The sequence below is a fragment of the Amblyomma maculatum genome, chromosome 5 (assembly GCF_055883805.1).
Source record: "Amblyomma maculatum isolate TAMU_Amacu chromosome 5, ASM5588380v1, whole genome shotgun sequence".
NCBI lineage: Eukaryota > Metazoa > Arthropoda > Arachnida > Ixodida > Ixodidae > Amblyomma > Amblyomma maculatum.
The window spans coordinates 43,877,965-43,903,741 of record NC_139348.1 but is presented as its reverse complement, the minus strand read 5'-3'; the positions used below and the strand labels follow the sequence as shown (position 1 = coordinate 43,903,741).

At 45.2% G+C, this 25,777-nt stretch overlaps 2 protein-coding genes across 3 annotated transcripts in view; one reads left to right on the top strand and one right to left on the bottom strand.

Moving 5' to 3' along the window:
- LOC146188193 (sodium-dependent nutrient amino acid transporter 1-like) overlaps window positions 1-25,777 on the bottom strand; it is a 351,255-nt gene that overhangs the window by 134,625 nt on the left and 190,853 nt on the right. The gene's annotated exons all lie outside the window — the stretch shown is intronic.
- On the top strand, window positions 14,871-20,934 carry LOC146188198 (ubiquitin-conjugating enzyme E2 S-like). The gene is made up of 4 exons (XM_084603403.1): window positions 14,871-14,924; window positions 15,337-15,525; window positions 16,941-17,170; window positions 18,548-20,934. Exons 1-4 carry the CDS (start codon window positions 14,871-14,873, stop codon window positions 18,684-18,686), a joined length of 612 nt encoding a protein of 203 aa, XP_084459529.1. The 3' UTR covers window positions 18,687-20,934.

Genomic DNA, 25,777 nt, shown 5'->3' with positions numbered 1-25,777 from the left:
GATAACGCATAATCACTGCCAGTACTAACAAAGACTAAACTAGTCACTGATTATTTCTAGCTTATGTCTAACTAGTCATTACCTAGCACTAATTAGTCATTACTCTTTACTTAATAGTCTTGACTAATGACAGAGATGACTTACAATGATTCCATCACATGGCGACGTCATCGGCCGTGAAGTCATGAGCTGGCGTGACGTCACATCCGGTCATGACCCCACAAGACAATCCATGCATATAATATACTCACGATCCAGGGACGCCAAAGTAATCTTGGGACTATATTTAACGAAAGCTTTCGACAACGTCAGGCATGAGGCGATTCTCAGCCGTCTACAGGAAATCGGAGTGAAATCCAGAACATATAACTATATAAGAAACTTCTTAACAGGCAGAACAGCCTGCATTAAATTCCAAGACATCGAGTCTCCCACATTGCAGCTAGGAAGCAGAGGCACACCGCAGGGATCGGTTCTCTCTCCATTCCTCCTCTACGTGGCGATGAGGGGTCTCGCATAAGCGCTGAGCAACATCGGAGGGCTCAAATTTAGCATGTAAGCGGACGACATCAATCTCTGGATAAGCCAGGGGAGTGATGCGAGCCTAGAGAGACGACTGCAGGCAGCGGCAGAGACAGTAGTTTACTACGCGGTTTGTAGGGGGCTTTCGTGCTCAACGTACAAATCAGAACTACTAGTCTACAACCCAAAATCGTTGAGGTGCAAGCAAATCGGATAATTTGATATCAAAGTGGAAGGAATGTCCGTAATAAATGTTGATCAAATACAAATCCTAGGGCTATACAATCAAGAGAATGAATACAACGACGGAATACTAAAGAAACTGGAAGAATAACAGTGAAGGACCGAGGCTTAAAAGAAAGGATTGATCAGATTTATGCAGGCATATATCACAAGCCGCATAAGCTACTCTACGCCATATTTAAACCTTAGAGCAAAGGAAAAAAGAAAATTAGAAGCACCTATTGGGCGATGCATAAAGAACGCTCTGGGCCTACCAATGAATAAATCCACAGAGATGCGGCTCGCTATGGGGGTACACAGTACGCGGGAAGAAATAGCAGAGGCGGTCAGAGTATCGCAACTCGAAAGGCTAAGCCAGACAACTCCAGGAAGAGCCATTTTAAATATGGTAGGCCTGCACACAGTCGAGCATCCCACAGATATACCGAGATAAGCTAACCCTCTCCCCTCTTCCTCGACACATTCCCCCCATATACAACTAGGAAAGGAGGCAAAAGAGAGAAGCACTCAAAAAGCTCTTCGTACCACTGGACAGCAAGACCGTTGCATACGTTGATGCGACGAGTGGGAAGACGGGTGCGGCGGTAACCTCAGTAGTCGACGGCCGAGGCGCCCCAGTAACGGCAGCCACTACCAAAAGCCGAAACTCGGAAACAGCTGAAGATGCTGCGATAGCGCTCGCCTGCGTAGGAACGGAAGCAAAACTCATAATTAGTGACAACATAACAGCCATCTACAATTACGCAAAGGGCAGGATCGCACCAGAAGCGCTGAGAATCCTGTCCGGAAAACAGGTGAATAGAAACGTTAGTTTAATATGGACTCCAGCGCACGCGTCTGTTCCTGGTAACGAGGCGGCACACGAGTTAGCCCGAGATCTCTACTTCCGGGTAACCGTGGAGCCGCCTTATTGCCAGAACATGGGCTAACGTCTATTAATTTACACAGAAATAGTCGAAATATATAGACAAAGCAGAAAGCTGTTGGGACCACCAGATAAGTGTCTGAGCAACAAAGAGACGACCGTATGGCGGCGTCTACAGGCAGGGAATTACATCCACCCACACTAGGCCTATCACGTCCAGAAAGATGAGCGACAGGACGATAAATGTAAGCAATGTGGGGAGAAAGAGACCCTCAACCATGCAATTTGGGAATGCGCTAGCTCCCAAGGGGCCAAGACAAAAATACTTAGTAAAGAAGCCTGGGAAATCTCTCTGCGGAGCAAGGACTCAACTCTTCAGATGCAAGCCATCCGCCTGGCGGAAGCGGCCGCAAGGAACCACGACCTATTTGCCTGCCTCTAATCGCGGAGGTCCCGGCCACCGTCCCCTGGGCCTGCGCGCTAGGGGAGGGGAGTAGGGGGCCTCCATTCTGGTGAAAATAAATGTTGTTCACACACGCACATATGCATATACGAACATGCTGCCGCCGGGCGTCCGATCCAGGCGTCCGTACGGCGCCTTTCATTTGACACTTCCTCGAACGCCACACCACACAGAAGCAGACGCAGTACAAGAGCAGGCATCAGCGGCGTGTCAAATGGGTTTACATGCATGAAAAGGCGCTGTATCTGTCACAATTCTCCACGGCTACTTGATCAGCTGGAAGCAATGATTCGTTGACGAGATCCAGGAGATCCTCATTGAATTCATTTGGTAAATGTTTGAGCATACCTACCGTAACCCCGTCCCAACCTGGAGCCGAGTTTTGCATGGAAGAAATCGCAGATAGGAGTTCTGACCTTTCAACCTCATCATAGCCTGAGCAGGAAATGGGAGAGTGCAAGGGAACTCTGCACTGCTCCTGGAAACGTAATGCTAGCTCTTGTGCAATTTGTTCCAACTCATTCCTTGCCTCCTGTGGAGACAACACTACTGAACTTAGTGACTGAGAATTGTGTCAGTTTCTATTTCGCTCCATGAAACGATACAAAGCCTTCCTATGCTCAGGGGTTGAAAAATGAGTACCCAAATTTTTGTTGTACTCGTCCTTTGCCTGCGCTATGGCTCTTTTAAATGACGCCGAACAAAAGTTGTAGTTTATACTGTTTACTGAGCTCTTGTTATAAGAAAGGCTTGTCCATGCTGCTTTCCTGCGGCAGACGGCTTTATCACACGCATCATTCCAACCTAGGGATGGTGACTTATTGTTTACTGCAGACCGTACAGTGAACTGGGAATCTACAGTAGCATTCTCAATTGAGAAAAATTACGGTTGTGCTTTGTCGGTCCTACATGAACAAAGGTTTAATTTGAGAGAGGAGCGTAGCGAAGCTGCATACTTGGCGTTGTTTATTCGTTTACGGTCAAAAGTGCTGTCTCGTGGTGTTGGGCTCATCATGATGGTAAATGTTATTGGAAAGTGGTCACTAGATGTACCACTGTCTACTGTTGACCATCCTCCTATACCTATCCCACGTGCTGCCATGGATAAATCGGTGACGGATCGCGAATTTCCGCCCTTGATGGTTATAGCCCGAGTACAGCAGCGCACAGCATCTGCCGACATCCACGTTTTTAACAGTGTCCACATGAGTCAGAGTAGTTACCCCAAAAATTATGGTGCGAGATAAAATCTCCTGCAATAACGACCGCATTAGAATGTGTAAGTAATCTCTCAAAATGGTCTGTGCTGCGTACACCTTTGGGGCAGTAGAAATTTAGCGACTGTGACAGGGCCGCACTGCGGTAATGGGATATCTACAGCCAAAATCTCACACTCAGGATTCGTTATTGTTTTGGTTATTTTTGGCCGGTGAGATCATTTTGACGATATCAAAATTAATAAGCCACCGCCCCTACCGTTTACATGACCGGCGCAGAAAACACTTAATTTCTTTAAGGTAAATCACTTTGTGGGGGAGAGCCAAGTTTCTTGCAAGAGCACTATGTCTGGCTTATGTGTTGAGAGGAGAAGATATAAATCTGGAAGGGAAGATACAATAGAGCGACAATTCCACTGAAGAACATCTACACCTGCCATGATTACTTTCCTAAAAATTGAAGTCGCAACAGCCTCTTTTAACACATTGGACTGCGGTAAAACTTTAGAAGGCCCTTTTTTAGTTTTGGTCTGGGAAAAGGAGGACTTAGAGGGTGAGGTAGAAGCGCGGCGCTTTTGAGTAGGGCATGCCATTTCACATCATTAGAGCAAACACCTTTGTTAGAAATGCTTACAGGGACACTGTCGATAGGCTGCACTTGAGCCAGCTCTAGAGGAGAAGCTGCATTTAAACTTTGAGCACAGTTTTGAAATAAAATAGATGCTGGAGTCAGCACAGGTTGAGGTGGGCAAGATGACTGGCTACCAACTATACCAGACAAGGCTTCAGTAAAGCTGGTAAACATACGGTCAACCACGACAGAAAGGGCGTTTTCAACCGTTGTCACAATTGCGGTAGCAACGTGGCCTCAAAGTCTGGAGTAGAAGGGCGCACGCAGTTGGCATAAGTGTGCCTTTTCCGATCAAGAAGGGCATAAGCATCTGCTCGAGAGCAACGATTCTCTTGAATTAATAGTAACACCTGTTCCTGAGAACGTTTCTCACAACTGGCGTCATCAGCTGAGTGCGCGTTACTACATAGGCAACAGCTAGGTTTTGCAACGGTACAGCTGTCAGAAGAGTGTCCTTCCCCACAAACCCTGCATCTAGTCGCAGACTTACACGCTCTTCCACTGTGTCCAAATCGCCAACAGTTGGTACATTGAAGGGAGCGAGGACGTAGCGGGCCATTGCGATAAACAATTGGCTAATTTTTCAACTCAGATGGACACATAAAACCGGCAAAAATTGTTATAAATGACTCTGTAGCAACACGCACCCCAGCCACCATGCGAGAGCATCGATACACTGAAAGAACACCAGCTCCTGCGTCCTGAAATTCCTCCAAAATGTCTTGAGCAGTAGATGCAGGATCCACTCCACGCACAATGCCTTTAGTGCAGGCCAGCTGTTCAGGAATAAAGGCTTTGACAGGAATCGAGGTAAAAGAACTGCAGCGTAGCACATCTGACACACAATTAATGTTTGCAGTTTTGAAAACTATACCTCATCTCCCGAAAGGTCGCACCTCAGAGATATCAAGATAGTATTCCGTCAGACTCTTGAGTTGCTGCTGAATAGTTTTCGGATTTTTCATTTTCAGCATTCCATCGCCTATCGGTATGAGTGCGACAGGAATCACATCGACACCATTTTTAGCAAATGAATCCAGAGGCAAGCTTTCAATCGGCAGACTGGCGAACCAATCTGCCGAGCTTTCTCCCGATGAGGTGAAAGACATGCCTGTGAGCAAGGTAATGAAGCCTTTACATTACCAACTCCTGGAAGCTAGCCTGAAACATGACCAAAACCCCCCTGCACGTGGAAAGGCCTCACCACGAAGAAGCACCAGGCACCGAACACCTTGAGTAAACCACAGCATAGGATATCTTCTCCACTTCAGCACTCGCACCACCAACCGTCGTCAGCAGTCAGTCCACATGATGATAATGATGATGACCTGAGACAAAATAGCACATGCCCACGGCGGGGGATTGGCCGGGGTGCATTGTAGATTTTAAATATTTATATTCAAGGACTGGAGTATTCAGATAAATATTGATCTTTCTTCCACAGTCCTCTCACTAGGCGCTTCGTTCTCGTTTCTTTAATCATATTTCAAATCGCGCGCTATTCTTGAGCAACGATTTCCGGAGTGTGTTCACCGGCCAATCTGATTGGTTTGGTTCAAACTCGACTTCCTGTCTTCGGCTCCCTTCGATTTACAACGGTTTCTTCTTTCACCCGTGCCAGGTGGTGCTGGCGGTTCTTCCGAAGCGGTGAATGTAGCTGCTCGCTGTACCAAAGGTGCTTGTCCCGAAACAGACCGTCGGGCGTTGGTTGGCTGATTTCAACATGTCCAGTGTGAGTGGGCGTCCTAATTTTTTTTTAAATTGCATAGAGTGAAGCTACTAAGCTGCGCGAGTAGTGTGCGCTTTTGATTAGGCTTAATCACCGACCAACTATTCGTCAAACTGCAAATTTGTCACTTCCCCGTTGTATCGAGTGCATTGCATGTTGAAACTTATTGATTACAGCTGTTGCACAGACAAGTTTCAACACATTAGGTTTTAAAATGCGCCTGTACTCGGGTTGGCCGCTGCAACGGTTTCCGCAGTCTGCTGTGAAATCTTTTGGGCGTCAGTGCTACGTTTTCGATATTTTGTTCCGTGAGACGTCCAACTAGCTGAAGAGAGCCGCAGCTAACTATGCGTGCATCAACCCTTGCGTATCGGTACAGGCGAAAGTGTTAGTCGAAGGCTTGCGCCTCATTGTTTGTGTGGTGCTGCTCGCGCTTGCGAAGCCATTCACTTCCCTATATTTCGTTACACGTCCAGGCCTTCGCCGCATTAATTTTCGTGCGCATCTTTTGTCAGCATGTTTGCTGCAGCGCATGTCGGCCTTGTGATAAACCGAATCCCATATACGTTGCAAGAATGCTGATTAAAGTGCTTTTTATGGAGCAGCAGGATTAGCTAACAAAGGTGATGGACTACTGATTGCTTCCTGCTTTTTGGAAGTCCTCATGCAGTCCACAATTGGTGCGCCGTGTTTGGTGTTTCTGTGAACGTTTCCCTTTATTAGGTGACAAGGATGGCACAACATTTTAGCAAGATGTCCTGTGCAGCAGTACTGAATTTTTCCCGTGGCCAGTTGTAGCATTGCTTCCAAATACTAGGCTTGAATTGATTCAATGCATTTCTACTCCTCTGCGGCCATCTTACCTAAAAGCTTTGCAACAAACGATCAGAAAAAGCATGTCAGATTTTTTATATTTCCACTCATAACAGTGCAGTACACAAGTGATGGCGGGAATAACTCGGACAATGTGCAGACTGATAGCTGAGGTTCCGCACTGCGAAGATTCACAGGCATTTTCTTACTTGTTAATTGTATAGTATGATATTGTTCATGCCGACAAAGTGCAGGAAAATGTGCTACAGCCTGTTCTCCTGTTGGATTGAGCAAGTAGTTCCCAACTGGTGCCAGATATGAAGGTGGGTGTGAGGTCCAAGAACTGGTTTCAAGGGAACTGGGGAACCATGCGTCAAATGCCAAGACCAAAGATTTGATAAATTAAAGTTATGATCAACAAAAAGGGCTGCATTTTGAACTAGTCTGTAACATGATGTGAATAAGCTGCTCATAGCTGAAGGATGGTTATGGTTACTGTTTGCTTCCGTAAACAGCTTATTAAAGGTAGAGAGTAGCCATACTGCCATCATTTCTGGGAAAGGTAAACTTCATTTTCTCCCTGAATGCTAACATGACTTTTTTCTCTGCCCACTGATGCCAGGTCTTTTGGCTAAACTGCAGTGACCCTTTAAAAGATTAGTTTATACACCATCATTCAAAGCACGTGTTTTAGGTAACTACATTCTTTATATAATGCACAAACGCAGCCCCATAATTAAGGTGAGACTACTAATTAAAGAATTGGCAGCAAATTAGATCACTTTAACATAATGCAGACATGTATATAAAAGTCCCTAAGGAATCAACACACAAATTCACTGCGTTTCAATATCCCGGTATAGTATGTTACGTGTGTTTTATCAGCCCTCTGGTGCATTACCAATGAGTCTAAACTCTGTAACATCCTTGAGGGCTCGCTTAAGCTTCCTGTAATTCCTGACTTCTGAGGAGCCCAACTCATGTGATTTGTGGCATTTTGATTCGCAGTGAGTAAGGCGTGTCCCTCTTTTTTTTTTCTCAGCCGACAGGTTATGGTACTTGCACTGAAAAATAATTTTGGCTCAAGTTTCGTTAAAAGGTTTAAAGAGTAGCTCTATAGTTATTACAACATATTGAGTTAAGTGTTGTGTCGCATTCTTTCGAGTCACCATTTGTCCTCATATTGAGTTAAGTGATTACATTCTTTGGAGTCATCTGTCTCCGGCGCAGAAGCCATTTTTCAAAATTCCAAGAACTATTTTAAAGGGACTAGAACATCATATTGAAACTGAAACTCTGTTCATGTTCAGAAACAATTGATGATCCAGTTCACGAATTGATGATGTCACGTACATTGTTAGTAAAACACTTGCACAATGGTTGAATAGCTGAAATAGCCACAAGAAATGATAGAGTTTATAAAATTCCTAAGACGTCCAAATACAAGCCTCAGACTTTGTTGTTCATGACGGGAGCAGAATAACGCAAGGATAATGTTTGCAATATTAAAAAGGCACCATTACCCACAGACATTTTCAGAAATGAGGTCATAGAAGCGGCATAACTAATCTCTTTTGCGCAATTAGGAAATATCGCATGGTTCCAAAAGTTCTTTAGATAGGGTCAAGACGGGGGAAACCCTGCAGTAAAGGTTTGTGAATGTTGCAAAGCAACAAGGAAAGCACTTGTAAAGCTCCAAGAGCCACTTGAAACCAGCATGTGATTTTGAGCAATTTGCGGTGTCCTGGATATTTTAAAACAGTTTGGGTGCACCATAATTGGCTTAAATGGTGACATTGAGATAGTTTCAGCCATTATTTTTTCTTAAAGTCGAATACGAGGTATAATTTTTTTTTCAGCGAGTGCAGAGTGAATTTTGACAGGTGTATGAGTCGTGATGTTGCCACATTCAGTGCTGCACGCACAAAATCACTTTTGATCGACACCGTGGAAGGGAAAAATATTGTGCTGAATGGGGACATCTCCAGGCCATGAGATTTTGTTTAAGTGAGTCCCTTTGTTGTAGGTTTTGTTTAATTTTGCGGTTCGTAAATGGGTTCGGGGCATTTGAGGGCACGGAGCTGTCTTGCACCAAACACGCTTTTAATTTTCATGCTGTATGGGCACCTGCCCCTTCATGGATCACTGCCTCGTCGTGGCGGAGGGGCTTGCGAAACTCGATAAAGTCGTGAGCTCTGCTGTGTAGGGCCACCCAAGTTAGACAGGCCACGGCAGAGAGTTCTGAAAAAATGTGATTCACTGAAGAAGGTAATGGCAAACCACTCCAGTATTTCCTGGCAAGAAAACCCTATGGCCAGTCAAAATACCATTAATGACATGGCGCCGGAAGATGAGCCCCCCAGGTTGGAAAGCGTCCCACATGTTACTGGGGATGAACAAAGGGCGATTCCTAGTAGCTCCAGGACGAATGAAGCAGCTGGGTTAAAGCTAAAAGGACGCTCAGTTGTGGATGTGTCGGGAAGCTACCGGAAAGTCCAATGCTGCAAGGAGATATATCACATAGCAACATGGAATGTAAGATCTATGACGCAAGGTAAACTGGATGTCGTCAAGCGAGAAATGGACAGATTGAACGTTGATATCTTGGGTATCAGCGAGCTCAAGTGGACCGGAATGGGAGAAGTTAACTCCGGCGACCATTATGTCTTTTATTGTGGGCACGAATCCAAGAGAAGTAATGGGGTCGCTCTCATAGTAAACAGAAGAATGGGCAAAGTAGTGCTAGGGTACAACCCCAAAAACGACCGAATGAGTTCACTTCGGATCCAAGGTCATCCTTTCAACATAACAGTTATCCACGTCTATGCACCGACCACTACTGCTGAAGAAGCTGACGTTGAGAGATTTTATGCGGACCTACAATGCCTTTTAGACCGCACCCCATCATCAGACGTCGTTTTTCTCATAGGAGACTGGAATGCTAAGGTCGGGAGTGAAGAAATATCCGGAATTATAGGCAAGTTCGGTCTTGGCGAGCCAAATGAAGCTGGACAGAGGCTAGTAGAGTTTTGTCAAGAAAACAACATGACCATAGCAAATACTTATTTTCAACAGCACAAGAGGGGCCTTTACACATGGACTTCACCGGATGGTCTGTACAGGAATCAGATCGATTTTATTCTTTGCCGGCAGAGTGGGATAAGCGCTATACAAGCAGTAAAAACAAGGCCTGGGGCCGATTGGGGCACAGATCATAAGCTTCTTGTTGCCAAAATTAAGCTTCGATTGAGGAAAACGCAGAAAAGTAGAAGGCCTTTCAGGTATGATCTGGATCAAATTCCATTAGAATATGCTGTGGAAGTGAGGAATCGATTTCAAGAATTAGATCTAGCAGACAGCCCGAAGTGATGTGGACGGATGTTATAATACAAGAAGTTGCTACTAAGGTAGTTCCAAAGCAAAAGAAATGCAAGAAAGCAAACTGGTTATCTGAAGAGGCTTTGCAAATAGCTGAGGAAAGGATGATGGCAAAAGTTATGGGGGAAAGAGAAATATACAAGGTTCTCAATGCGGATTTTCAGAAAATAGCAAGGAGAGATACGAATTACCAAGATACTTTGTTGCGCGAGTTGGTACTTATTCATTATTAATATAAACAGCGCGAACACGAAGACAAAGGACAAGAAAAAAGAAAGCCACAGTACATGCGCTGACTCACAACTAAGCCTAAGCCGTTAACTCCAAGGCCCAGAAAAACAAACACGAAGAAAACGAGACAGTCACGTGAAACAACCCCTGGGTTCACCTGCTGCATAAAAAAATTACTTTAAAAATCGCTTAAAAAAGACACCTCTTTGCTAGAAAGAGCAAGAGACGTCTTGCTGACACACTTATTGTCCGTTGAAATAAAATACAATTCCACTATCTCTCTCGTTATCTTCTCTTTGTGGCGATATAAAATCTGAACACTGTCAAACTTAGGAGTGCACTTCTTCTTCTCCTTTTTCTATATTTCACATGACTGGCAATGGGATACCAGAAACGTTTTGTCCTTTCCAATTTCCAAGTTGTTACAGTGTTCCTGTAGTCTCTTATTAATACACCGTCCGGTTTGTCCTATATAACTGGCTCCACAAGAGAGTGGAAGCCTATACACAACACCTGTCTTGCATCCAACATATAGGTTTCTATGTTTCACCCCACATTCTTGCTTCTTCGCTTCTCTTTCCCTTTGAACAGCCGGGCAGATCCTCTTCATCTTGAGCGTGGCGGTCAGTGCGACGTCCACATTATACCTCTTGCCTACATTTTTGAGGCCATGCGAAATCCTGTGCACATATGGTACCACTGCAACCTTCCTCTTCCTCTCACCCATGCTGGGCAGGGATTTCAGTCTGTGCGTTCTTTTAAGGTTCTTCAGTACCCGGCAACTGACTTCAATAATAACTGACTCCCGATAACCGGCCTTTGCAATTCTCTTCACTTGTCTTTCAAAACTCTTGCCCATGCCGTGGTAACAAGATTTCTTCAACGCATTTAATAAGCAAGTGTTTATCATCCCATTCTTCACTAATTTAGAATGTCCTGAATTGGAGCCTAACAGCGGCTTCATCGATCTCGGGTTGTATTCCCAACAAACATGATCATCACCGAATTGAATCAAAATATCTAAATACTGTAACCGATCGTCCACTGGTTTCTCAACAGTAAATTTCAGGCCGGATCCACACTCAGTAAAAACATCCATAATATCCTTCATTCGTTGATTGAATCATTCACGGTCTGTTAATACTAAAAAGTCGTCCACATACCTGAAGGTGGAATAATGTAAGCCCTCCAAGTTATCCTTCAGGTGTCTGTCCACGTACATTAAGAAGATGTCACTCAAGACCAGTGCAGCACTCGACACAATGCAGACTCCAGCCTTCTGCGTATACAGCTTGTTCTTCCAGCCTATGAAGGTGGATTCCAGGTAGAACCTCAAAAGTTCAAGGAAACTTTCAACACTAACCCCTGAGGCGTCAATGAAGTCACATTCATTATTGTCTTCTGTAATGCACATTTGTACACGCTTAAGGAGGCAGTCATGGGGGAGGCTATAATATAAATCCTTGACATCCATGCTGAAGCCGACACATTTTCTTGGGTTGTGTTCTTTGAGGAACACGACAAGGGCTTCAGAGTTAGGTAGCCTTAAAGGGTCTGATAAAGTCAACGAGGAAAGGTGTTTCTGCAAATATTTGGACACCAGGTGCTGCCACGTGCTCTTCTCAGATACGATGGCTCTGAACGGAACATCTGGTTTATGGGTTTTTGCCGAAAAGAATACTTCCAAATGTAGTTGCTTGCATTGTTTCACCTGTTCACGTATCCGTTCAAGCCCAAGATCATCTAGAAGCGCCATAGCCCTCTCTTTTATCATGGTCGCTTTCATAGGAAACCTTTTGAAATTCTTCTCAGCAGCAGCCTTGGCTTTTTCTTAAAACTGATTCTCAGAAAAAATAGTAAAATACCCTTCTTCATCTGATAGTATAACTCTGAGGTCTCTTGAGGCCATCCATTTAGCAATATAGTTAATAGGCCACCGTTTCCCCTTTAATACTTTTGTGTGCTCTAGCACTTCCAAGCACTCATGGATGCACCGCGGTGCATCCATGAGGCATTCTGATTACTGATCTCGAGCCGGGCATCCTGAAGAGTGAAGTTGAATGGGCCTTAGCTAGCCTTGCTCAGAACAAAGCTAGCGGAATTGATGGCATTCCAGCTGAGTTGCTTCAAAACCTCAACCATGACGCTGTTAACATTCTGCATGCATTATGTCAGAAGTTTGGACAACCCTGCAGTTGCCACAGGATTGGAGGAGGTCAGTTTACATCCCCATTCCAAAAAAAGGCAGTGCCAAAGATTGTTCCAACTACCGCACGATCGCGCTTATTTCGCATGCTAGCAAGGTGATGTTGAAAATCCTCCAAGGTAGGCTGCAGCAGTAGGGGGATCGGGAGCTTCCGGACGTGCAAGCTGGGTTTCGCAAGGGCAGAGGAACTAGAGACCAAATTGCCAACGTTCGCTGGATCATGGAAAAAGGAAGAGTTCCAGAAACCCATCTACTACTGCTTTATTGATTATGCGAAAGCGTTTGACTGCGTAGATCACAGCGGATTGTGGCAAGCTCTCCAAGAGATGGGAGTTCCAATTCAGCTCATCTATCTCCTCAGGAACCTCTATGAAGGGCAAGAGGCCGAAGTCAGAACTGGGCATAGTCTTACTGATTGGTTTCCGATCGAGAAAGGAGTGAGGCAAGGCTGCATACTGTCGTCCTGCCTATTTAACCTATATGCAGAGTGCTTCATGAGGAAGGCCGGTCTGGACGAGTCTTCAGCTGGAGTGAAGATTGCTGGAAAACGTATCAACAACCTTAGATATGCGGATGATACCACTTTATTGGCAGAAAGTGAAGTGGAACTCAAGAGCCTTCTGATGCGCGTGCAAGAAGAAAGTGAGAAGTTCGGGCTTAAACTGAACATTAAAAAGGCATAGATCGTGGCGTCTTGCCCTATCAAGTCCTGGAGCATCAATGGACAAGAAGTGGAAGCTGTGACAGATTTTCTGTTCTTGTGCTCCAAGATTACCTCGGAAGGAGACTGCAGCCATGAAATTAGGAGATGCCTGATTCTGGGAAAGAGAGCAATGGTTAGCCTTGACCACCTAGTAAAGAGCAGAGACATTAGTCTGCCAACCAAGATCCGTATAACTCGTGCTATGGTCTTTCCAGTTGTGATGTATGGATGCGAGAGTTGGACTGTGAAAAAGGCTGACTGCCGACGAATTGACGCGTTTGAATTGTGGTGCTGGCGAAGACTCTTGAGAGTTCCTTGGACTGCCGGAAGATCAAATCAGTCGATATTGTCGACCATAAACCCTGACTGCTCATTGGAGGGTCAAATTCTAAAGTTAAATCTCAGCTACATTGGTCATCTGATGAGAAGGGAGGAGTCCCTGGAGAAAGATTTGATGTTGGGAACGGTTGAGGGTCGCCGGAGAAGGGGTAGGCAGCAAACGCGATGGTTAGATGGCATCCTCGAGGCACTGCAGATGAAGTTATGTGATGTTAGGAAGATACTGAGAGACCGGAAAGCGTGGCGTGACATGGTCCATAGGAACACGAAGAGTCGGACACGACTGAACGACTGAACTGAAGGGCACCTGATCTGATTCTCTGCACATTTCTTATATGTAACATGCATGTATGGGAGAGGTAGCAAGGAAGCTGTATGGAGATGAGAAATGGCGCTGCATTGGTTGTAATGACCCAAAGCTAAAGATCAGCGATTGAAGACTCTGCAGTGGAAGGCTGCAGAATTATGTACAGGTTAGAACCTGCACCCTTGCCACCTTCCTGAGAATGTGCATCCCGCCCACTATAGGGGCACGATCCCTCCGCCCTGGACATGTTCACTCTGGCCACAGTACCTGAGTCCTCACTCACTGTTGCAACCATATACTCATCTCTCCTCGAAACAACGGTGGATGCTGCAGTGGTTTTCAGTGCTACGAACGGGTAGCTCACACTAGCGCGCAAGGAGGCGCTGGCCGGGCCAGGGACGCCTCCATCTTGTGGTCTGCAAGACAGATTAGTTTTATTTTATATTACCAACTGCTATTTGGTCAGCAGGTATCTTTACCAGTACAAGTCCCTAAAGATGAGATATCAAATCCCAGCTGCGGTGGTTAGATAGAGGCGAAAAGCAAGCTGTCCATGTACTGTGCAGTGCACTTTAAAGAACCCCAGGCGGTTGAAATTTCCAAAGACCTTCACTGCGGCACCCCTCATAGCCATAGTCGCTCTGGGGCGTTCATGACCAATCCAAACCCTCTAATGAAGGCCTGAAAAATATTTTTTTGCTATGGTTACATACTTGCTCCTTACCCAACCCAGCTGTAAATTCTTACATATATCCCCCTCAATATTCTCTCACCTGCACTTGTGAACATAGACAATTTTGGTGATATACTTAGCATTGTCCGGAAATACTACCTGTGTTTCATTTCTCAGTCCCTTTTAGCTGAGAGGTGCAAATTTGTGGTAATTGTGGTCTCTTCTTGATTGTAACTTACAGCCAGTCAGGCGAGGTTGTATTTCTCACTGACAGGAAAAACAATGCAGTTGGTACCATCTCTGCTCAGTTTTGCAAGCAAACTGCATGCGTTGCTAGATATGGTTTCGCCTCTATTCCAGGGTCTTTTGCTCTGATTTCATTCTAACATTGCAGGTGCCCTTGTTTTTGGCAAGGATGTGACAGGTTTGAGCAGACGGGCAAGACGATTTTTTAAAGCAAGCAAAAAGAACCAATTTTAGAAATGTAATTACATGGAGCTGTCCTTTCGATGCACCCATCGTCTTTGCCCTATTAGCAGTTTAGTAGAGCATGGAGAACACACTAGGCGCCCAGCTGGGGTGGTGCACTCTGGGTGGTGCTGGGGTGTGGAGGGCGCTCGACAACCTTGCTCGAGGATGCGGAATCGTACCTAAGCCATTTCAGCTGTTTTTCCATGAAGGTGAATAGCCAGGTGCCCATGTCCTGTTCGATGTCAGTGCACATTAAAAAAAAAAAACGAGGTGGTTGAAATTTCTGGAGCCTTCCACTACTGCGTCTCTCGTAGCCAGAGTCGCTTTGGGACATTGACCCCATCAAGCGAACCAGAACACTGTAAGCCAGAATAATGTCAAAATGTGTCGGTAAAACTTTAGGACACAAGTAGTCCAAATTGAAACCATTTTAACGATACTGTAGGGTGTGACAAGTGTTTTATGTTTTGCTGTATGCCCTCATGCACACTATTTCTTCGGAGGGGTCCGGAGTGAGGCATATGGCTTTGCTCTGTCACGTGCAGAGCTCGAACATCGAAAACCTTCCACCGCAAGTTCTGCGGCAGGTGTCGCGGGAGCTCTGCGAGCTGATTCGTCAACCACCCGAGGGAATCCGGGTCATTGTCAAGGAAGAGGACGTCACAGACATTGAGGCCACCATCGAGGGACCTCAGGACACCCCCTACGCTGGCGGTGTCTTTAAACTGCGCCTGGTACCGTACAGAATTGCTGCACTTTATTTGTTAACTTGTTTGCCCATTTTGCTGCGTCTTGGTTTCCCTTGTATCTCCTGGTGGCAGGTTTCCCTTGTGTGTCACGTCGCTAACAGTGTTCTGTGTCAGACATAGCTCGAGACTTCGGGGAAAAACATTGATGCCCCTCAATGAAAATACTCCTATCTGTGGCATTGGCCGGTGGTCATGACTGCACTGCCAGCTGCCTTGCACCTATTACTTTGGCGCTACCAGAGGGGGATGGCAGATGCAAGGTGTTCAAATGCAACATAACTGGCCGGTGCCATTCATTCAGTGTCTGCAATGACGAGTGTTTGCTGTATGGCTTATTTAATATTTTGTTTATTCTGCCCCATTCATTAGCCGTAGTTGAGTTATATTAGACTCTAAGCTTAGCAAAATTTATTAGAATAAATTTGAAAACTAGGTCTTTATATAGCTGCTGCGTTCTGAGCGGTTTGTCTTTCTGACAGCGAACACCAGCAAGACTGGTGATTGCTGGTAGGTGTACAACACCTGTTGTGTAGCTTGCAGAGAAACAGGTCGAATAGAATTAAACGACTTACATCCAGCCACTGGCATGCATTATGATGTTTCCTCGTGTATCCTGCTGTTGTCGAAGACCAGTTTCTCACAAATGGGCAGCCTTCAGTGCCAAGGGAGAATGCTAGCAGTAAGTGCAAGGAGGACTTCCAAGTGAATGCCGTTGGTGTGCGCTTTGATGTCGCACCATTATGCGGTGCTTTGGTAAGTAGCAAATTACTGGGGCACAAGAGAGGTGTGAGGGCCGCACTAAAGCATAGAGTACTAACTTCAGCTGTGCTCTAGTGTCAGGTGCTCAAATGGTCCGCATGGCACTCCTGTTTGCTAGTCCCTGATGGGTTTGCAGCAGCAACAGGGTCAGTTTTTATTTGGAGGCCTCGTAACGAGCCTTGTGAAGACGCCAAATGACAGTCATTACGTTAAATGCATAATCAGTTCATTAGTGAAATATATCTTTTCACTTTGGCTTTTAGTGAACCTAACTTGATTGTGTGCCTTGGCAGGTGCATAGTTTTAGTATTTTTGGTTTTACGTGATTGTTATGGCAATCTAGTCAAATGTTAGCTTGTGCAGGTTGACATTTTGCCTGCTACTTTGGCAGCACATTGCCTTATCCCAGAATGTTTGATTACTGACGACAGGTGGACATGTGGGAAAATTAAACCCATGCTCAGAACCTTTAGAGAGGGCTTGGAAAAAAGTGACCCTGTTGCTACTTCACGCGATTCCGTTACACACTAAGATGCATACATAGTGCCCAGCCAAGTTAAATGGAGTCTGTTCAGAGTGCATTGGCACAAGCTTGAGCAGTGAGACAGATTGGAACTAGAGCACGTTGTCGTGCGGTGTAGGTGCTGCCGAAGGACTTCCCGGCGTCGCCGCCACGGGGTTTCCTCACGACACGCATCTTCCACCCGAACGTGGCCGTTCAATCAGGCGAAATATGCGTCAACACCCTGAAGAAAGACTGGAAGCCAGACATGGGCATCCAGCAGATCCTGCTCACCATCAAATGCCTGCTTATCGCCCCCAACCCAGAGTCGGCGCTCAACGAGGAGGCTGGCCGCATGCTGCTCGAGAGGTACTTTATCAGGCCGTGAGGTTTTGTGGGTACCATGCTGTTCTCTAGTTAGGCGAGGTAGAGTTCGTCAGAAGTCGCCTGATGTAATTCCTGGCGCCTGACATCTTATTCTGTGTGTTGCAGTATTCTGCGTCCGGTTTGCAGGCACTGGTGCTTATCTACTTCAAATTGACAACACTCATGGCAGGCGGTTGCACGGGTACTGAAAGCAATTTGTAAACAAAAATGTCCCCTAATGCCCCAGGTGCTGTGCGGTTTAAATGACCCTACTAACAAGTGAAGCTCTCCCTATAGGTGATTTTAGTTTCAATGCTGAGTGCTACCATCGTCATATTTTGGATGCGTCCTGTATGAGCCAAACAGGAAGAATCCACACAGATTCTACTCGACGACATCTTGGGCTGTGCGTGTGCCATTGGTGGTGCGGTAGTGGCAGTGTACTGCGGCTGCTGCGTGCTGCTCGTGAAAACTGTCTGGCACCTTGATTCTGTTTTGTGTTTTGTTTGAGCGCGCCAGCAACTCTTGCAACATATGTTTTGCCTGGTGGAATTTGTTGACACCAGTAGTAGCAGCCAGCGCAACTGCGAAAGACCACGCTCCGCTTCCACAGGCTGAACTTTCATGAGCGATGAGTGCCACAATTAACCATGAGGATGTCGCAGCTTACATTTATATTTCGCAACTATAATGGTAACTTTAGACACAAACGCACAGCGAAGGACTTGTGAAGGCAGCTACCAAACGCGGGATTTGCTACACGAGATGCTTTCCATTCATTGCCGTACGGGTTTGCCGTGAAGTGACGCATTTCGTGTCTTTTAATTTCTCTCAACAGTGCCTTTTTGATATTGCGCTTCCTTTATATCGCATTAAAGGATTTGGTGCTTGTTACGGAGCTAACCGCTACTATTGCGAATCAAGCATGGCGAATGTTGGCGTGTATGGTGTACCTACTCCCGATTACGCAAAGCGTATGATAAAGCTGGCCCACTGAAAAATTAGGCTATTTCGCAAAATCACTTTTCAAGGACTGCACATAAAACAAGCTTGTCTAGAGTACCGTCCAATGTTTTCAACCTGTGAGCCTGTCCAGCGGCACGGCAACGGCGCAGCCCTGTACCGTTGTTGCAGCATTGTTTGTGCGGTGTGTTGAGCTGAATGTCTTACGGCTGATCTTCCTTAGCCCTCCACAACGGTGTCTCTCATAGCTAGAGTTGCTGTGGCACGTTAAACCACATAAACTATACCATAAGTCTAAAGCAAAGGGGCACATTTCGCGCCTTTTTTCAACATTCATGGTTTTCAATATGCCGTTGATCGAGCCGTTCCACCATTGGTTGTTTCTCGATCACTCCTTCTGCCCCCTTTTCTCTCCAGGTATGAAGACTACTGCCGGAGGGCACGAATGATGACTGAGATCCATGCGCGTCCTGCGAAGCACAAGGGCGGCTCCTCGCCAGAGAGCAAGGCTGCCACGCTGACCAAAGAAAAGAAACGCACCCTGAAGCGGCTATGATGGCAGACACGCGCGCGATTTTCCATCTCACACCTCTGTAAATACTGTATAAACTTGTGCAAGGCCCAAGCCATTCCTTTTTGAAATTCGGGTGTCAATTTTAAAGGTGTGTCTCACGCAAAGCAACTCTCCTTTTCTTTCTTTTTGAATTGCAAGACGAAACTAATTGTGGCCGTATTCAGATGTTCGAACTTAAGGTTTTTCTTTATGTCAGTGTCGGTGGTCTCGGAGCTGGAGACCGGCTGATCCGTTTCCTCGGAAGCACACTTATTCGAAGGCAAGCTGATTCTCTGTGCCGTCAAGTTCATTTGAGACTCCAGTCACTTTTAAACTCTTTAAAATGCTGCTTGAAGACACTAGAGTTCCACATGCTAAAAGAATGCTCTCTTTGAGCTCTCTGGTAGAGTCTTTTCAAGGCGGGCACTTGCCATACATTCCTTGTTGCACTGATAGAATGCAGCCTTGAACAGCTAATTTACATTCACATCTATGCTATGCAAAATACTGGCTGCTGCCCTTACACGAGATTATACGGTAGGATGGCACATTCATAGGCACCACAGCAAAAGAAAAAAAAGGGAAATAAAAACATTGCATCAGCAGTAGATCTGGAACAAAAGTGCTAGTCAGGTGGGGTTGGAGTTTTTCATTACGGAGGCCGTATCATTGTAGGCAAAAGGATTGTCGTATATTCGGAGGATAGATTGGTAGTGGAAATACTGTCGGTATGGGAGAGGGCAACTTCATCTTAAAAGCGTGTCTTAATGTGGGACCTCCAATGGTGCAAGCAGGTGGTCTGATAACATCACATAAAGGGGAACATGCACAGGTGACTACCAACCAGTAGGCATGCTTGCATGGGCAGGAAAGCAGCTGGTGAATCATGATGGATGTAAATTAGCGTCATGTAACATGCTTAAAAGGGTGCTGTGGGGCAGTTATTCGTTTTCCAGGTACCTCATTTTCTTCTATGCAAATATAACTGTGGCTTAAAGTTTTCCAGTGGTCATCCTGGCAGCTGGCATATTCAATGTGCCTAGCTTGCGATGTTGCAAAAGGCACTCCTTGAAGCTTGGCGCCTTCCCTCAGTAGTTTTTCATCTACTGTGGCCACTTTGCGAGATGGAGTCAAGTTCATGGGACCCTAGCAAATGCGGCCAGAACATGGCACCGAAGCAGGATTTCCTCTTCTGCGTAATTTCGCTTGCACCAGGGAGTTGGGTGCATTGTGGGGAGTTGATGGACACCGGTTGTGCGACCACCTGTTTTCGTTCTTGCACTGAAGCTGGTACGATTCATTTCTCTTGAGGTTTTGCCCTTCCTAGTCACAGGGGCGAGCTTTCTTCTGTTTTGTACAGCAGCGATCTGCTGTTAAATTGTAAATTCAGCAAGTTGTTCATTATCTTGGCCATTGACTGTTTTTGTGTGCTACTAAATGTTGGTGAGTGTTTCCTTTTTTAACCTTGAGTGCGTCTCATAATTGAGATGCAGGGCAGAGAAAGTTATTTGTTCAGACGGCTTTTGTATGTATATTTTTACTGTAGGAGATTATCGAGGCTCGAGAAAGTTTTTCGGGTAAATAAAATCTTGCATGGTGTGCGCTGGTATTTGTGGCACATGTGTTCTCAGCTTCCGTCATACGAAGGGTGAAGTTGTCTTCTTTATTCGGCTTTAACACTAGAGTTTCTTTAGCTCTCTTTTATACTAGGCAATTGTCTTCCTCATCGCAGAAGAAAACTGGGAACGTTAAGATGTCCTGCACTCTGTGTCAACAGTGCTCAAGGGGGGAAGTGCAGCGCTAATCACACCATTCTGTGCCAATCTGACCTGTTGCACCAAGCTGCGCAAAAACTACATTTTACGCGATGATTGACCATCGCAAGTATACAACGCCAAGTTTAGCCTAATATCGATAGTGAGCAACACTGGGCTCTCACTATAGAAAAGCACGCAGTCACATCCACGACAGTTGTTTCACTCGAGGTGTTCGTCATAAAGCTGTTTTTGCCACGGCTTGCACGAAAGGCAGGTGAAGTGAAACAAACAAATAATCGATTTCACTGCCTTTTGCAGTAGCTGTCATTTGTCTCGTTTTCTTGCATGAACTCAAGCAAAAATCCTTCGAATTGTTGCAGTCCTACATAATTCTGCTAAAAGAGATACAGCATGAGTGTTCATGCCGTGTTTGGACTAAAGTAAATTCTTTTTGCTTCGCCTTTCGTTAATTTGCAAGGTCAGATAATTTGAAATGGAAGCGTGAATGCAGCTGATGCCCATTAAAGGAGACACACCCGTGGGGAAACACCTGTGTTGTGTTCTCGCTCCGTCCTGTTATGGCGCTGTTCCCACCATGAGGGGCGAAAAGCGAGTTCAATTAGATGCGCCGCAACGGCTGATCGCAGCAATTCGCCTGCGTCCAGCAGACTTCAATAATGGGTGGCGCAGGGCAGACACATCGGTGTTCGGCGACACGTTGAGGTACACCTAGCTCAGCCAGCGATAACCCTCTGGGAACCTGAAATGCATGTAACTGTTGTGCCCGCGCATATTGTGCGCACTGTAGCAGGTGTGATGACAATCGGAAGTTCGCCATATCCGAAATAAAGCTCAATCGTATAGTTTTGGATTTGCCTTGACTGCATGCTATTCCGCGGCTGCCATCGGACGTGCTCATCGGAAGATGCTCGGGCCGTCGCTGTTCATTTTGTTTTAGGATGGCATCGCATTGTTCTAACACATACGTCCCACGTGTCCATCCACATTTTGCTTCCAGCTGATCGTACTCAGTTTCACCGCCGAAAGAGCTTTGCCGCAGTGCTTTCTGCGATGAAGCATCCTCAAAACGCGAAATCGGACTTTTTCTGCTCTAAAATGAAAATTTTGCTGCTCCCGTGTCTGCTCCAAAATGCCAGAGCCTGCTTCCACCCCTGAGAGTGGGAGTCCGGAGCAGTTTCTCAAAAAAAGGGAGAATCTTGACTTTGCGCTAGACTTGCGACTTGTGGAGGTGTATTGAGGTTGAATCTGGGCTCCGCGTAATTAGATTATTCTGACACTGATTCTGATAGAATGGTATGAATTTCGTTTCAGAATTAATCGTCCTGTTATGGCAACCCTGGTGCCGGTCTTATAGCCAGGTTTACTATATCGGCACCAATGTCCTCTTTTCCTACATTCCTTATTTCAGTTGAAAAAAAAAACGTGAATATGTGGCCTGCTGTTTTTGTGCTTCGAACTCATATTGTCAGAGTTCGTCACCTTTTCAAAGGCCTTGCAACATCCCAAAAGTGGGAACTCTACACGACAAGTTATTTCCATGCGTTCATTTTCATCATGTAGGGGCACAGCAACGTTCTTGTTTGTACAGTTCTGATCACGGGCTTATTGCTTTGAATTAATTGAGCAGCGACGCTTCGTTTGCATTCTTTCTTATTTATGTGGCCTATTAAGAGTGAAATTGTAGAAGTACCATCTGTGAATTTGTAAATGTATTACCGAGAGGTCCCTCAGTTGCTTGCTCAATAGATTGCACTATGCTGGCTTCTGAGGCTTGAGAGGATGAAAAATTGGCCTCTGAAAAAATGTGCATGGAGTGACCTTTCGTGGGAACAATTTGGCATGGCCTCATCTCTCAAGCCGAACAGAAAAGCGTGTGACAGGCAAGAAATCTTGCATTTATGTGGGATTTTTACAAGGCTTTTAAGTTTCACTTTGCATATGTTTATTGTCATTTGCACGGGTTTGTTGTGGCTTCTGAGTGATAATTTTTATCTCCATCAGTCTTTTTTGTGCAGTCCAGGCCTTAATGTGTGACACTAAGGTTATCTGCAGCTATAGTAGTTCCTTCTTTTAAACGTATGTTTTTTGCAACCATATGTATTGGTTCGGAAATACTGGCTGTGTTTCGTAGCATTCATTTGGAATGCATCATATCAGCTAGGATAAGAATTGGGGCTGAACACTGCTTTTGGTTGCAATGAGAGTCATTAGAAATAAAATCATTGTTGCTAGCCATCTTTCTCCTGGCTTCGCTGTTCATGCACTTCAGCACACTCTATGCTTGCTTTTTTTGTCAACACAAGGATATTTCACATTTATAAAAACGAAACTGTGTTGGTTTGCTGTACGCACATCTCTTCTGGAGTGGTTTGCTTCCATTTCGGAAATTTTATAATTACGCAGTGTTACATTCGATTCTTGCACTTAATCTTATAGAGGAAAGTAGCACTTTGTCTACTGCATCCTCTTGGCAACATTTTGGATGTCTGGAAGGAACGACTTAGGCCTGTCCCAAATATTTGAAGATGAATGCAATGTTTTGAATTAATTCATGCTCTTGTCTTTAATTGGTTGCTGCAGCTGATTACTTACCAAAATTTGTTTTACTGTTTGCCGGCTCAAGCGTTAGACGTTCGTGATATAAAGCCCAGATGATAGTGACATCACAGCAGTCGCAGATTCAGTGCTCTTTTATACAACTGGAGGCTGAGTAAAAAAATCATGCTTTGGCAGTCGGACACTTCAAATGCATTACCTGGCAGAAAATGTAGTACCTTTGACACTTGTGCAGAAAAATTCTAAAGGTCAGCTTGGACCACTAAATTGCGATCAGGCGAAATCCATTATAGCGCGGTGGATCGTAGCCCTCCACTACAGCACCTATAGCTCCCTCTCTTCTTTCACTCCCACCTTCCTCCCTTCCTTTACGGCGTGGTACATATGCTTCTGTAGAAAATTGTAACAGATACTGCGTCTTTGCTATCCTGTAAATCATTTTGAAATGCTGCTGATACCTGCTGTACTAACGCCTCCTAATTATCTAGGTCTGCTTCTGTTTGCTGTGTGGTGTGGCGTTCAAGGAAAAGCCAAATGAATGGCGCCGCACGGACGCCTATATCAAATGCCCAGCGGGGTCAGCTTCAGTCGTGAGTGACGGTATATGGCGCACCCCTTGTCGAACACTACCAGTATTTCATTAAAAGCATCAAAATCCACCTGCTTTTTATAATTCTTTTAGAGGAAATTAAAGGCACAGTATCTGTCACTCGCGGAATCCCGCTATCCTCATTGTAGACAAGGGGAATTATGATTAATGTTTCACTAACTGGGCCAGGCGCAGGGACGGGGATTGAATTTCCGGTGGAGGCATGGTTTATTTATTTTTAACTATCTCTCTCGAAAGTGTAACACCCTCTGCCGACAGCTCCCGCTGAAAATGATGAGGCATTAAACATTAAAAGATTTCGCCTTAATAAATGCCACTTCTGTTTGTGCACAAATTAAACAGCGCCTTTGCTTTCCACTGTGCAGTGAGAGGGAAGTAGAATTCTGGACTGGAGAATATGATCTGTCCGCAGCTGGAAAGCCACATAGCTGTCAACTACCCTCTAGGTACTGCTAATCTCGCGAATTTAGGACACCACCCGAAGAGGAATCTACCTTATCCTCACCTGTTCCCAAATATTAAGTTTCAATAAATGCTCATCGTCTCGGACCAAAGTAGTAGTGCCACTGTCACAGGTAGCACTGAAACATTGCTACAATATTTGTTTTAGTCGAACAATATTTCATTGATATTATGTGATTTTTGTAATGTTTTACTAATGTTACATATGAACGTTACAATAATATTTCGGTAAGCATTTAAACGTGTACGGAAGATAACATTTTTGAAAATGATAAAAGCATTCCACCACGATCATGCAAACCCACCACCCATGATGGCATACAGCGTGAAAAGAAAGATGAAAAAAAAAAGCGATAATAAGGGTGGCACAACAACAACTAAACATATTGAGCTTCATTGTACAGTGCAACTCCTGTACGCTCACCTCTGAACAAATAGCATAGTCAAGCTTTTATGTCCATAAAAGGGTTGTTCCCGTGATAGTGGGGAATGTATGAATCTGCAAAGCTTTCTTACGAAAACAAGGTTATGTAGCATTCTAGGCCAGGTGTCTTGGGCAGGTGTCTAGGGCAGGTGTGACATAAATAATTTAGTTGCAAAATGTTATTGAACACATTTAGTGGAATGAAGAGGGCAAAACAGCTGGGACTTTGTGCTTTGAATATATATGTTGTTTTATAGTTAGATTCAAATGTTACATAGAGGATTATATTCAAACCTTTTATACCATAAAATATTGTTTATAATACAACACAAAACACTTAATAACAATATTTAAAAGTCAACAATAGTATAATTTTATTTCAAATCGTACTGTTTTCGTCACTTTGACTTCAGACAATGTACAGGCAACTTAACAATAACGTTGTAATGTTCGGTGCTTCCTCGGGTTAGGGTGTTCGAAATAACAGTTACACTGCTGTCAACTATCCTGTAGGTCTTGCTAGTGCCTTGGCCTGAGGACGTCACCCAAAGATAATTGCCTACCCCACCCACCACCAAATGCATCGCTTCCCAAATGCATGCAAATGTTTGCAAGAAATGAGTGGCATAATGTTACAACTATGTTTTTTCGGAAGGCAGCTCTGCAGCCTTGGGCATCAGCTGTCAGCGTTGACGCTGTAAAACCGCTTGACGATGTGACTGAGAGTGCCCTTCGGTCTGGCCGATTCTTTTCAACCCAGCCCTATTGTCATGCAGGCAAGGCGGAGTTCGATGCGCCGGCTGTTGTGCTGTGAAACCAGCCTTGCTGACCGTAGGCTTGCGGTGCCTCTCGCTTGGTCTGCTTCACTGGTGAAGAACTCAACAGTACCATACCTTAGCTGAGTTATTACTGCGTTTGTTGTGCGCCAGTGTAAGGATTAAATCTATTATGATCAGCTTCAGCCTTCTCTACCGCCCGCAGCAGCTCTAAACCCTAACAAGAACGTCACTTTGCCACGCCGCAAGACACGTGAGGTGTGCGTGGCACGAGCTTCGACGTTACAATCTGTCTTACCAAATATCGCGCATGCACTTTGGGTCGCCGACTAGTATGCTGGGGAGGACCTCATCGCTCCATGAAGCGCACCGCTACAAACGATACAACGTGTTCAAATTTGTGGCCGGTTTACAGCAAAGCTCGTCTGAAATCTTTTACACATCGGAACTATTTCACGACCCCGTTGGAGTTCGAACCGGGATCGGCA

Coding starts and splice junctions, on each gene's coding strand:
- LOC146188198 (XM_084603403.1), top strand. CDS start 14,871: ATGGAGAACACACTAGGCGCCCAGCTGGGGTGGTGCACTCTGGGTGGT. Junction 14,925..15,336: donor GCACTCTGGGTGGTGCTGGG/GTGTGGAGGGCG, acceptor TGTCACGTGCAG/AGCTCGAACATCGAAAACCT. Junction 15,526..16,940: donor GTGTCTTTAAACTGCGCCTG/GTACCGTACAGA, acceptor CGTGCGGTGTAG/GTGCTGCCGAAGGACTTCCC.